Source organism: Pundamilia nyererei, unplaced genomic scaffold, assembly GCF_000239375.1.
Source record: "Pundamilia nyererei isolate P.nyererei 1_Seehausen unplaced genomic scaffold, PunNye1.0 scaffold00084, whole genome shotgun sequence".
NCBI lineage: Eukaryota > Metazoa > Chordata > Actinopteri > Cichliformes > Cichlidae > Pundamilia > Pundamilia nyererei.
The window spans coordinates 67,265-79,867 of NW_005187485.1; the positions used below are offsets into that span (position 1 = coordinate 67,265).

The following is a 12,603-nucleotide window of genomic DNA, read 5'->3' on the forward strand; positions in this document are numbered from 1 at the left end:
AATAAATGAACACGAAACTCACAATATTGTGCTAATTCTTATCCCTACTTTTATTTTTTCATGTCTATTTAAGTGCTATTTATGACACTATTTAAGTGCTATTTATGACACTATTTAAGTGCTATTTATGACACTATGTTTGCACTGAAGCACCGCAGCAATTTTCTAATGTTGTAAACCTGCTCAACATTTGGCAATAAACCCCTTTCTGATTCTGATTCTGATTCTAAGTTGCCATCTCTGCTTTGAAGATGATCTTGAACGCTGTTAGGTTCCATTTAATTATCCCAATTGTCTTCAAACGCAAAAAGACACAACATTTGACCATTTTTTGAGATTTAATTATTTTTTATGTTTTAATAGTATATACAGCTAAGCAACCTTTAAATTTTAAACCATAGCCAGTTGTGTCAAATAACAATTTGACGTACAACCGCACATGTACACGTCACTTTCCCCTCGCTAAGTGGGAAAATGAACTCAATTTCCCGTGCAGCACTGCGGCTCCCCCCTCCCATCTCGCGCCTTCCCTCTTGTCTCTCCTCGAGCTGCTAGCCGTCGGTGTGTGTTGTTGTTGAAGCAATGATGGCGGCAGCGGGATGCGGATCAGCAACCGCGGCTGCCGTAGGAGGCCAAGGTGGAACCGCTACGGCCAGAGGTCGTTTTCCCGGTCGGCCTTGGTCATCACGCAGTCGTTTGCGCTCTGAGAAGCGTTGGCAACTCGGGCGATCGGGCTTAGAAGCTGATGATGTGACTAACGGAGGGCCAAGGCCCGCAAACCTGGTTCTATCGTTAAACGAAGACCAGTCTCACTTGCGCTTGCTTGGAATACAGGAAAGCCACAAGATCCTTGGCCAGGCTGGATACAGCTCTAGTGGGAGTGAAGAGGTGAGGTCCCACACCCACCCAGGAGTTAGTATCTTTATTTCATCTTCTCACATTTTGTGTGATCGTTAATGCACCAGAAAGAGAGCAAGGCACAACAGTGTGACTGCTTAGTACCATGGAGAAATGTCAACATCCTTCAGGCTAGCGTTAACTTTAGCTTCAGCTTCAAGCTTGCTAAGCTAAAACTGTATGCTAAGTGTTAGCACAGTGGAGCTCTCCATTACATTTAATGAACAGTCGTAACACAAAATAAGCACTTCAGCAAAAGCAGCAAAGCTGTTCAAGTCACCGCAGCACTGTTGCTTAATTTGCTCCTAGAAATTTTAAACATTTAAAGGGTCATAGCATGCATAACTGCAAGAGTTTTAATTGTTAAAAAACATATTATGCGGGAACGCGAGTTTGTGATCAGGAGTCTCAGTTATTTCATGTATGGCCCACTCGTTATAGGGCCAGAGTAGCAGCTAGCTAGCTAATAGTGAACACAAAGAAGGGGAAGGATAGCGCCTTCGTACCCCGCACAGTGGCTAACTGCTAACACGCTGCATAGACTCGGGCTGAGTAGTTACTTTAAATAAAACCGCACATACGTCGGAGCTTATTTGTACCACATAGATAACTTTCACAAATTAGGTTGAATGCTTTATGGAGGGCTGGGTTTGCTAACCGCTAGCTAATGTCACCAAACACGTCAGGTTTAAATGGTGGTGCAGAAGTATGCCAAAGTCAAATGCAACCTTGTTGGAATCGAAAGCGTTCAAACTCACCTCATAAAGTTTAAGTAAAATGCCAGCTCGTAAGAGTGGCGCTGTTTTATGAGTTAAGATGCCAGTTGTGGGTATGGGGATGTACAGTACAAAGAGAATAGTAATTATAGCAAGATTTACCAGCAGTTTTTTTTTTCCTAGCTGCTCATTTGACATTCATATTAAACCTGTTGTTAAATCTTGTTGCATTAGGTAGTAAACGGTCTATATTATGTAATAACATTATAGGAAGTTTTCCTACTCAGCCACATGTTTTTTTTTCTTTTTTGTTGTTGCTGTTACTAATGCACAACGCAGTTATGATATCTGTATAACAACCCATGATGAATGACAGTAGTTGGTTTCAACCTTTACTTAGAAAGAGCAAAACAGTCATGTACTATTGATGAGTTTCATTTTAAAAAGTCAGACTTGTTTGCTATATTGTTAGAAAAGCCCTTGTTCAGATATGCTATGATCCACATATATTGATTTGTTAATGTGTTACGTGTTAAAAGCATGTGCATGCAAAGGATTTTTTTTTCTGCACTCGGACCTAAAACTTTAGTTATTGTTTATCCTGATGGTTTAACAGTTTCCAGCAAAGTGCAAAGTGGCTTCAAGTGTTAATTGCGGTTTTATTTTTCAAGGGGGATGATTTCAAAGGATTTGAAGCTGAGACAAAAGGTTCCAAGGGACCCATATTGTCTCAACAAAATTCTTCCAAAGGTAAAGACCAAGCTGTTATTTAATCTCATGAAATATTTGGTGTTATTTGTAAATAACCCACAAGTTAGGAAATGAATTAAGCACGAAATGCAATATAATATATTTTTTCTATATAGTTTTGTCAGATGATTTTGTGTTCATTTAATACCTTTGTTTTGCAGGTGATGCTGCCAACACAAAATCGAAACGTCAAAGTGAGAAGCTACCGCTTAAAACGCCAGCAGTGAAGGCAGCTGCACCACCTGACCCGATAAAAGATGTAAAGTCTTCGGAGCAAATGCACGACGTGTCCCTCGAAGCAAAACCAGCAAAAGATTGCAAAAAAGGTTCGAAAGGAAAAAGCACCCTGGATCGACAGCCCACCAAGAGCAGAGCTTCATCAGCAGCACCGAGGATTACTATAAAGTTGGTGGCCAAAAAGAAAATCAAAACTGTAAAGGAGCCTCAGAAAAAATCTGCAAAGAAGTTGAAGATGAAAGGAGATCAGGATGAGCCTAAAACCAAGGACATTGAGGGTGACCAGATTTTAAGTGCTCATGTCAAATTAAAAGCTGAACCACAAGAGGATGAGCATGGCACAGAAGATAAAGGAGGGGGGACGGTACCTGTGAGAAGGCGTGGGAGATCTGCTTTAAAAACAACAGAGCCTGTATGCCAGACTAGCGCCAAAGTTGTGGTTAGTGACCAAAAATCAAAGGAGAAAGAATCTGTTGATCAACCTGATTCTGTAAAAGAGAGCGGGACTGTAGAGCCAAAATCACATGCAAAGAAATTAAAGCATAAGGAAACTGCTGCTGGCCAGGGTCCTGAAGTTAATCAACTAGTGACTCGTAGGAGCAATAGAGTCACAAACCCACTCTCTAAAAGAGCCACGGTGAGCGCACCTGCAGCGGAAAGTTTGAGTACAAGTGATGCTGTTGTAGCAGCGTCCAAGTCAGAAGCTTCGCGGACAGCAGAGGCCAAACCATTAGCGGGAAGTAACAGACGAAGGCAAAGCAGGAGGCTGAATAAAAACGATACAGTGCCAGAAAACCAAGGTCTGTCATTGTCAGAGACTGATAACTCAGCTGTGCAACCCAGTGACAGTTTGCCTTTGAAAAATGAGGACACGAGGGTCCCAAGCTTAAAGTTAATAAAGATCAGAAACCCTAAATACAATGCGCAGTCCGCGGGGAAGAATACGTCTCGAAAGAAAAAACGAAGAAAATTTATCTGGACTTTGACGTTAGTAAAGGGAGGAAGTCAGACGCCATGCGCTGAAAACACTTTCACAGTAACACCTAATGCTGTAAGTGAGGTTGATCAGCCCGCTCTTTGTGATACCAGTGTCAGTGAAAATTTAAAGGGAATTGATGATGAATCCAAACTTGATGACACAGTTCCACAGGAGAGTGAAAACACTGAGAAAAATGAGAGTAATCAGAAAGATTCCCAAAACAACGCCGAGGAGCCGTTGGATGAAAAGACCTCTTTACAAGTTGAAGTTGCAGTGGAACACACGGCTGAAGCATCTCCACAAGAAATCACTAAAACGGACTGTGGGAAAGTTGTCCCCCCTCTTCAAATTAAAAAGGTCTCCTCTCCTGGCAAACATAAAAGTTCAAAGCCTTCTTTTTTAATTCAGCATGTCAGCCCTGTGGCTGAAAAGATGTTGGAAAGAGAGGAGAAAGAGGATGTTTTAATAGATCAGAATGAAACTAATGAGGATAAATCAGCATGTCTGGATGTTGATGTCACACCAACAAGAAGGCTTAGGAGGAGAACATCAAGCCTTGATTCGTCACCAACAAAGTCTGTCAGTCAGAAGCCGGTGAACACTCCAAAACGAAAGCTTAGAGCAAGTGTACAGGATGAAGATGCCCCACAGGTTCATGTTGAAGATTCTTCTCAGGTTTCAACTGAAGATTCCAGTTCACAAGTTCTTCCCGAAAACCCTTGTCTTGATTTGACTGAGGAGCCATCGCAAACGACCTTTGTAAAGTCCTCTGAAATTGTTGACAAGGATACCTCAAATATTGCTGAAGACCCCTCACAGTTGCCAGGTGACGTTTCCCCACCAAAGGTGGAGAATGAGGTAGAACCACAGATTAATGAGGCCGAACCACAGTTTAGTGAGGCCAAACCATTGCCTGTGCCTTCCAAGCCTAGAAGATGTAGGAATAACAAACTAGGGAAAAAGAAGTCTCTTCCCAGGAAGAAGGCTGTCGTTTCCACTGAAACTGCTGTCAACACAGAGCCTGTTACAGTTGACACTACTAACACAGAGCCTGTTCAAGAGGAAGACACTCAGCCTTTAGTAACAGAGGTAAGCCAGCCGGAAACAAAAGATTGCCCTCCGCCAGAGACCAAACAGGACCCTGTGTCAGTGGAGGAAGAGCAGATACAGCCATCAGTAAAGGAAGAAATGGACATTCAGTCAATTGAAAGTCAGCAATCTTTGTCACTGGAATGTCAAACGAGTGATCTAAATGCATCAATGGCATCTCAGAAAAAAGGAAAAAAGAAACGTAAAAACTTGATTGGTCAGCGCCAGAAACACAGACACAGGAGCAAAGATGGAAAATTTGCCCCACTCAAATTACCTGAAAGTGAACAAACTGAAGAGGGAGATGGTGACAGTTCTACCCCACTGGCAGCTAACGCACCATCCCCAAGCTTCAAACTTATTGGGGTACATAAAAAGTACAAAAAGAAGCAGTCAAGTCTTCAGTTTATTGGCTCTAAGAGACCAAAACCTAAAGTCATTTCCAAGCTGATAGATACAGGACTTGACAAAGATAGTTTGAAGCAGGAGGAAACAGACACATTAGTTGATGGGGGGCAGGCAGATGTTGCAGAGGCTCAGCGCAGTAAGTCAAAGTTCATAAAAAACATTAAGCACTTCATAATGCCTGTGGTAAGTGCCAGATCCTCTCGGGTGATCAAGACCCCGCAGAGGTTTATGGATGATGCAGGAATGTCTGTACTGCCTCGGAGAAACTCCCCAAAAAAGGGTTTACAACTGGGCTTGCAAATACGTCCAGGAAAGAGGCGAGATGATGGGGCAGACAGAGCAATATCTCCAATCCTGCCTATTGACGAGGAGGACATATTGAGTGAAGCTCAACTGGACGTCGATCTGTTTTCAGCTCAGGACCTCGATGAAAGTATTGATCTCGCCGATAGCCTGTTTTCTGAGAGAAAAAGTGTCAAAAATGATAAGAACAGGTCTCTTCTAAAGAACTCAAGTTTTAAGTGTCATCTTCCAGAAAAGGCAGGCAAGGAAGTGAATACACTGGACAAAACTCCAGAAAACAAAGGTGAGGATCTGTTTTCACTGACACCAGTTGATAAGCCTACAGAACTATCTACTGACCTCCTTGATGTTCAGAAAAAGAAAAGCTGCCCTAAGTTCACTAAGCAAACGACTCACCTCAAGATATATCAGAGGCTGAAGAAGCCACAACTGGGACTTAAAAGCAAAAACCCAACAGAGCCCGATGGTGCGAGCAAACCACTCCAGCCTCCTGTTGATTTAGCAGAAGGACTTGATGATGAAGCCATGAGCATTAGTCTTAGGCAACGGGATACAAGCTTAGAGAAAGACAAGTCCAAGCTTAAGATCGAAGACCTAGATACGCCTGGAGTAGTGAGAAAAGTTTCTGTCTGTGTTAGGACTACTAACCCAAAGTCACTCACATTGCAACATGGCCAAGTGGAAGATATAGCTGCAAAAGACACTGCCCAGCCTCACTCAGGTAACACCATACTAATGTTAAGCAACTTTTGATTCATCACTTACACAATCGTGCAAACAAGACTATACCATAGACCTGAAAATGGCTTGTATTGCTTCCACAGGAGAGTTGCAGTCAGTACAGAACTCAGGCAGATGTGGGGGCATTTCTCTTGGGTCTGTGGAGAAGGGAGTACCACAAAGAGCACGACTCACTGGTGCAAATAAAAGAATGTTCAATCTCCTCAGGAAAGCCAAGGTTCAGCTTATTAAAATTGACCAGCAGAAACAGCTTAAGTCGTCTGGGGTAAGGTCACCGTCACCACAAGCGTGTTTTCAATTCATTGTATACATTGACTGTTTGTTAGTAGCTTAACCTGGCTTAATAACATGTCATAGAGGAAGAACACATCATATAAAGACAGTTGTTTTGAGTGATACATTGTGGATCAGTGTTTTTTTTTTTTGTTTTTTTTTTATCTTTTCAAATTAACCTTGCAGCTGTTATCTGGCCCGGTTGGAGCCAGGTCTCAAGATATGACCTCTAAAAGACAAAGGAGGAAGCAGAGGGTGCAGCTTCATTCTGACGTTCCAGTCAAGACAGAACCGCCTCAAGTACAAGTAAGAAATCAATAGGCTCGAGGGGAGCGAGCATTGATCTCACTAAAAATCTTGTTTCTGTCTGTGGCTGTACCAAGCAGATAAAAAAAACCCTTTTGTTGAGCTGAAATTGAACAATAATATAAACGGGGAAGCTCATCCCGTGTAAACTAAAGCCTCTTGACACTTTTATTTCCTTCCTCAGCCGCAGGTCATCTCCCCACTGTGCCAGGAGTTCCGTAGAGCAGGAGGTCCACGTATCAAGCACGTGTGCCGTGCTGCATCCGTGGTCCTCGGGCAGCCACGTGCCATGGTACCAGATGATATTCCCAGACTTAGTGCCTTGCCACTGCATGAAAGATCTGGCATTTCCCCATCAGCGGTCACTAAAGGTAGATATGACCAATGACATTACACTGCTTGTCTGAACAGTTCCTATAAACAAATTTGTTTCCTAACTCAAACATAAGTAACGCTATCTAACTTCCAGCAATCAGTTGTACAACTGATTAGTTTTTATTTGATATTCACTGTAACCAGACTTTCCTTGATCATTTATATATTTAGTGCCTCATCATTGCATCTTTACTATTTTTATCTATACTGCTGCTGTTTGATGTAGCTGAGAATGCATTTGGGAAAGAGAACAAGAGCTGCTGTTCAGATAATCGTGCATTATTTTCCCATTCTTATTGCATTTTTGTTCTTGCAGATGTTGGTTCTCCATCTGAATCTGACAGTCCTGGGCTGTCAGATCCAAAGGTCACCAAGGTCAAGAAACCATCAAATTTTGTAAAGCGGAAAGGACTTGGACCGTTTGGGTACCGATCTAGAAGGTGTGGCGTATGCAAAGGCTGCAACCACGAAGATGATTGTGGCAAGTGCATTAACTGCCTGGACAAACCCAAGTTTGGTGGTCCCAATACCAAGCGGCAGTGTTGTGTGTAAGTTATGTTTGGTAGTTTTTGTGGCACATAGGACAATGTGGTGAATTCTGATTTATTCTAAAAATTTGTATTTATTTTATTTTAATTACAAGGTATAAGAGATGTGACCAAATTGAGGAGAGGAAAGCACGCAGATTAAGTGGGAGAACGGCACCCAAAGGTAATTTTTCCCCTTCTGTGCACACTTCATGTTGTAGTAGTTCTTACATATCAGTGTCACCACTGTTTTCTTTTAGGTTCCTCTAAGCGAAGGCGATCCTCTCTCAGTGGGGGTCATTCAAGTAACGACGAAGGGAATGACTCACCGTCTGGTCTCCAGAGTGACGGCCACAGTCCATCATTGAGAAAGCAGCCGAAGCGTGTTGTTAAACCCCGTGTCTATTTTGACTTGGTGGATTACGACTCAGATCTAGATGATAAAGCTCTCTCGAGCTCTGCCTCACCAGCAAGGAGAAGAGGTGTCGGACCCCGTTTCAGTCAAGGTAAATTAATACTCAGCGACTGCTTGACACAGTCTAGTTGCTTCTTTTGTTTTTTAAGAATAGCAAGTAGCTGTGTAGTCATTTAAGTTTGGATATTGTGTACTATTATGATTACAAAGCCTGTAATAAAGTAAATTGTTTTTTCCATGATGTTCTCAAGACTTTGTGTCGCTGGAAGGATTCTTGGGAGACATATCAGATGATGAGGTCAGGCATCGAAAGTCCAGTTCTCACCGTGTGCCGTCAGCTCGACGTAAACCTGAGAAGGTGGGTAATTCTGGATTTAATTGGTGCTTAAACTGTACTTAACTTATATAATGGAAATTTGTGGCAATTGTATATTAAGTATATTGATGTTTGGCCAACAAGGACAAAAAAATGTCCAGCTCTGGCACGCTGTGCTTAACATCACACTCGTTACTGTTACTGATCAAACAAACCAGACTTTTCTGCACAAACTGTCTCAGGATTTTCTTACATTCCCTTTCTTTTGCTAATTTAATGCAGTGAATTTTAGCAATCAGCTGTTTAATTAGCTATTATGCATGTCTGTAGGTTGCGGTGGTCTCTCAGGGTCTCCAGTCTCAGGGTCCTTTGGAGCAGACTCCTCCCAGTGTCCTGGCTGCATTGGCCCATGGATTTGAGCAGCGAACTGTCGAATCTTCTAAACCTACTCACAAAATCAGGGTTGATTTTAAGGTAGGGTTTTTTTGTTTGTTTTGTCTTTGTTTCATATATTCCTAAATTCCAGAGTTGTATTCCCTGTCGGAAAGTAATAACTAGAGTTATGTATTTGGAGACATACGTGGTTTCTTATTTGCCTTCCTCAAATATTATTTACTCCACAGAAGATGTACACACAGCTAACACTTGTAATAATTTAAAATGCATTTCATGTTTTCACGTTAGTATAATGTTTTGCCCAGCAGGGGTCGGTGTTAATCTAAATTCCCACATGTGCAGCGTTCCATACATCATTCATTAGAGTCTTGTTCCTTCTGATCTGTCGAATTATTTTTTTAATCTATGAATGAAAGTTTTACATGTGTGAAAATGCAAATTACAACTTGCATTAAATTTAATACACAAAGTTAATCCACAGTTCAATCAACAACATAGTGTAAATATCTATATGGGCATTGATTAATGGAAAGAGTAGGGTAATGGTAACTACTGTGAAAATCTTTAATTTTTTTAAATGTATTTATCTTTTTCAATTTTTGTCTCATTTTCAGGAGGACTGTGCTTTGGAGAATGTCTGGAATATGAGTGGATTAAGTATACTGACCTCTGCGCCTCCCATGCCACCCTATGTCTGCTTCCTTTGTGCCAGTAAAGGGCAACACGAGGTAACTGATGATTTCTACTCAATTTTAATTTAAATATTCAGTCTCCTGCTTACCACCTTGTATTTTCAACAAGTTTAGATAAACATTAAACACTACATGATTCAGATATCAAAGTGTCCTTTTTTGTTATTTACATGTTCTTTTTTTTTTTTCCTCTGACCCTCATTTTACAGATGCTGTATTGCCAAGTGTGCTGTGAACCTTTCCACAAATTTTGCCTTGAGCCAGCGGAGCGCCCCTCGGAGGAGAACAAAGAAAACTGGTGCTGCAGACGCTGCAAGTTTTGCCATGTGTGCGGAAGGAAAAACAGGCTCTCAAAGGTTAAAACATTTTATTTGTCTTGTTTAGCTTTCTTATTGGTATGTACTTAATCTGTTTGCTTCCATGTCTTCCTCAGCCTTTATTAGAGTGTGAACGATGCCAGAACTGCTATCATGCCTCCTGTTTGGGACCAAACTACCCAAAACAAAACAAGAAGAGGAAAGCCTGGGTAGGTTACTCAAAAAAAACACAATTTTAGGGATATTTACTACAACCTGCCGATTTCTCATAGTAATATTTTGTGCAGGTGTGTATGACATGCACTAGGTGCAAAAGTTGTGGCGTCACACCAGGGAAGAGTTGGGACACTGAGTGGAACCATGACAAAGGACTATGTCCAGATTGTTCAAAACTCTATGACCAGGGTGAGGCGACAGTTTAACCTTAACAATAAGTTTATCATTTGGTGAATTTTCAGCTTCTTTAACTTGTCTGAATGTCTCTTTTTTTAGGTAACTACTGTCCAATCTGCTTCAAGTGTTATGAGGACAATGACTATGATAGTCAAATGATGCAGTGTGGCACCTGCAACCATTGGGTTCATGCCAAGTGTGAGGATCTAACAGGTGATTTTTATTATTGACTCTGTAAACATTAATGGTATACAGTTTTGAAGCTTCTTAATACTGGAACAGCATTATCAAACTTAAATGTTATCTGCTACTGTCAGCTGAGCATGAATATTTTTCTTAGATTGCATTTGTGAATTTTGATTATGAGTGGATTTCTCTGCCTCCATCCAAAATATCTCTCCTGTAAAATAATTTCAGATGAGCTGTATGAGATCCTGTCCAGCCTGCCAGAGAGTGTAGTGTATTCATGTCGACCATGTAGTGTGACCCAACCCAGTGCCTGGAGAGAGCTTCTCTACATTGAGCTCAGGGCTGGGGTGGAGAAGGTGCTAGCATGCTTGCTTTCATCCACCCTCACCCAGCACCTTGTTACCTGCTCACAGGTAGGAGACTTTGCTTCTATTTTTATTAGTGATGCAATGATTGACTTGCCAGGGACTGGAATCGGATGATTTTCGGTGTTCTCAACACCAACCGGTGACCAGCCTGATATATGTGCCGTTATGAGCTGGTCCATTTCATGCATGCACAACATGCACAAGTACTCATGCACCCACTCACAGCCATATGTTAACATGTTGTGAGTAAAGTTTGGTAAAGTAACCTGCAAGGGAAAGCACTACGAAAACTTTTGCCGAAAACTTAATCAGATGCTTAACTCAAACTTATCCAGCTGAACATGGACATTTTTACAGAAGCTAACAAAAGAAAAGTGGTAAAGATAACCAAAGCTTAAAGAAGCCTTGGCATGAGCAAAAGATCAAAGCAGTTACAGGAAAACCTATGGAGACAAGTGAAAAAGAAAAAAGAATCAATGTCCTGTTATCTGTTGAAGTTCTACACATACTGGAAAATGATGCAAGTCCCTGACTCGTTTTTGTTTGTTTTTTTTTGTTATATGAATCTGCTGCACTTGCTTTTGTTTGCTAAAGGTGAGGTGAAATATGTCAGTTAAAGGTGGGTGCACAGAAACACGTTTTCATGTATGTGTTCCTCTTTACAGCAGTAGAGCACTTTATTTTCAGTTGTTAAAGTGAGAGAAGTTCCTGTAACTTACTGCATATTGGGATAAATTGTGAAGTTTAATAAGTTGATTTTTTAAAATAAGAAAAAAAAAAAAAAGAATCCTGGTTGGAAAAGCCGGCAAATGGAAGTCCTAAAAAAAAAAATCATAACCAGGAAAAATCGGTATAGGCTGGTCACACATTGCAGTCGGTTCATCTCTAATTTTTATGACTCAAATGTTGGTTTTTATGCTACATATCATTGAATATAGCTAACAAAATATTTCCGATTACTGTATTATTATTATTTTATTTTAGTAAACCACTCAAATTGCATGATGTTTAATTTTCTTCGACTTCTGTTGTAGTGTGAAAGATCGGTCGACCCTGACAGTGGCATAGAAGGAAAGCCAGCCTGTGACCTCCGAGCTGTAGGAAAGAAGTTTGACAAAGGCCTTTATACTACACTGGTGAGTACACAGCCCCTTATTTAATGTCACATAATCAGCTCAAGTAGATTAACTGGTATAAAACATTGTGCTTCCATTTAAACATTAGGTCTGTACCATCATAGTAAAAATGATGATCATGATCGTTCAGTTTTTATTGCAAATTGTAAACCGAACATTGCTTTCACATTTTCATATATGTACGAAAATATAAGTGAAAATAAAATCGGTCTTCCTTATTCTCCTTATGTTTTTCACTCCTTTCTTTATACCTGTATGATGTATGCAAATAAAACAGTGCAAGTTTTGCCACTTTTGATAAAGAATTGCTCGAGCTCGACCTGTGTTTGTCTAATATGTTGACCATTTTCATGAAGCCTTCGTTACTCGCCTCATCTGGTTTGCACATAACTTTTTCCAAATAGAATCCAATTGGCTGGTGATTTCAGTGTACCCCTGTGAGCTACATGAACTGACTCCCTGTACAGGCGTATTTTTCTGGACGTGCGAGTTGATGCTAGACGATTCACATTAGCAACCATTGCATTTTTTTAGCCTTCATGTATTCAAACAGCAGCTTGTGAGTTTGTGGTGTATTCTCAGGCGGTTGAATAAATTAGTTGTGTTTCTCTTTACAGTGCAGATGCACCGCACTCTGATTTCTTCATGGTTAACATAACTTACGCTAAGTCTTTCCCTGCTGCTGTGCATAGTTCAGTATTTCGAGTCATTGTTATATCTGTCTTTGAGTGTAGTTTCACATGGTCAGACTAGCACAGGAAACTTCAAACTTGGTGGGGG

At 41.0% G+C, this 12,603-nt stretch overlaps 1 protein-coding gene across 2 annotated transcripts in view; it reads left to right on the plus strand.

Moving 5' to 3' along the window:
* Positions 1-526: 526 nt before the first annotated feature.
* kmt2bb (lysine (K)-specific methyltransferase 2Bb) overlaps positions 527-12,603 on the plus strand; it is a 26,860-nt gene continuing 14,783 nt past the window's right edge. The window contains exons 1-18 of one of the 2 annotated variants that reach the window (XM_005738394.1): positions 527-912; positions 2,285-2,363; positions 2,525-6,100; positions 6,204-6,385; positions 6,580-6,699; positions 6,884-7,070; positions 7,391-7,622; positions 7,718-7,785; positions 7,862-8,107; positions 8,268-8,374; positions 8,663-8,806; positions 9,343-9,456; positions 9,630-9,776; positions 9,854-9,946; positions 10,025-10,142; positions 10,230-10,343; positions 10,548-10,732; positions 11,722-11,823. In XM_005738394.1, coding sequence (XP_005738451.1) covers positions 583-912; positions 2,285-2,363; positions 2,525-6,100; positions 6,204-6,385; positions 6,580-6,699; positions 6,884-7,070; positions 7,391-7,622; positions 7,718-7,785; positions 7,862-8,107; positions 8,268-8,374; positions 8,663-8,806; positions 9,343-9,456; positions 9,630-9,776; positions 9,854-9,946; positions 10,025-10,142; positions 10,230-10,343; positions 10,548-10,732; positions 11,722-11,823 — 6,144 coding nt within the window. In that variant the 5' untranslated portion in view covers positions 527-582. The remainder of the gene's footprint in view (positions 913-2,284; positions 2,364-2,524; positions 6,101-6,203; positions 6,386-6,579; positions 6,700-6,883; positions 7,071-7,390; positions 7,623-7,717; positions 7,786-7,861; positions 8,108-8,267; positions 8,375-8,662; positions 8,807-9,342; positions 9,457-9,629; positions 9,777-9,853; positions 9,947-10,024; positions 10,143-10,229; positions 10,344-10,547; positions 10,733-11,721; positions 11,824-12,603) is intronic. The other variant, XM_013912246.1, reaches the window with a different exon arrangement.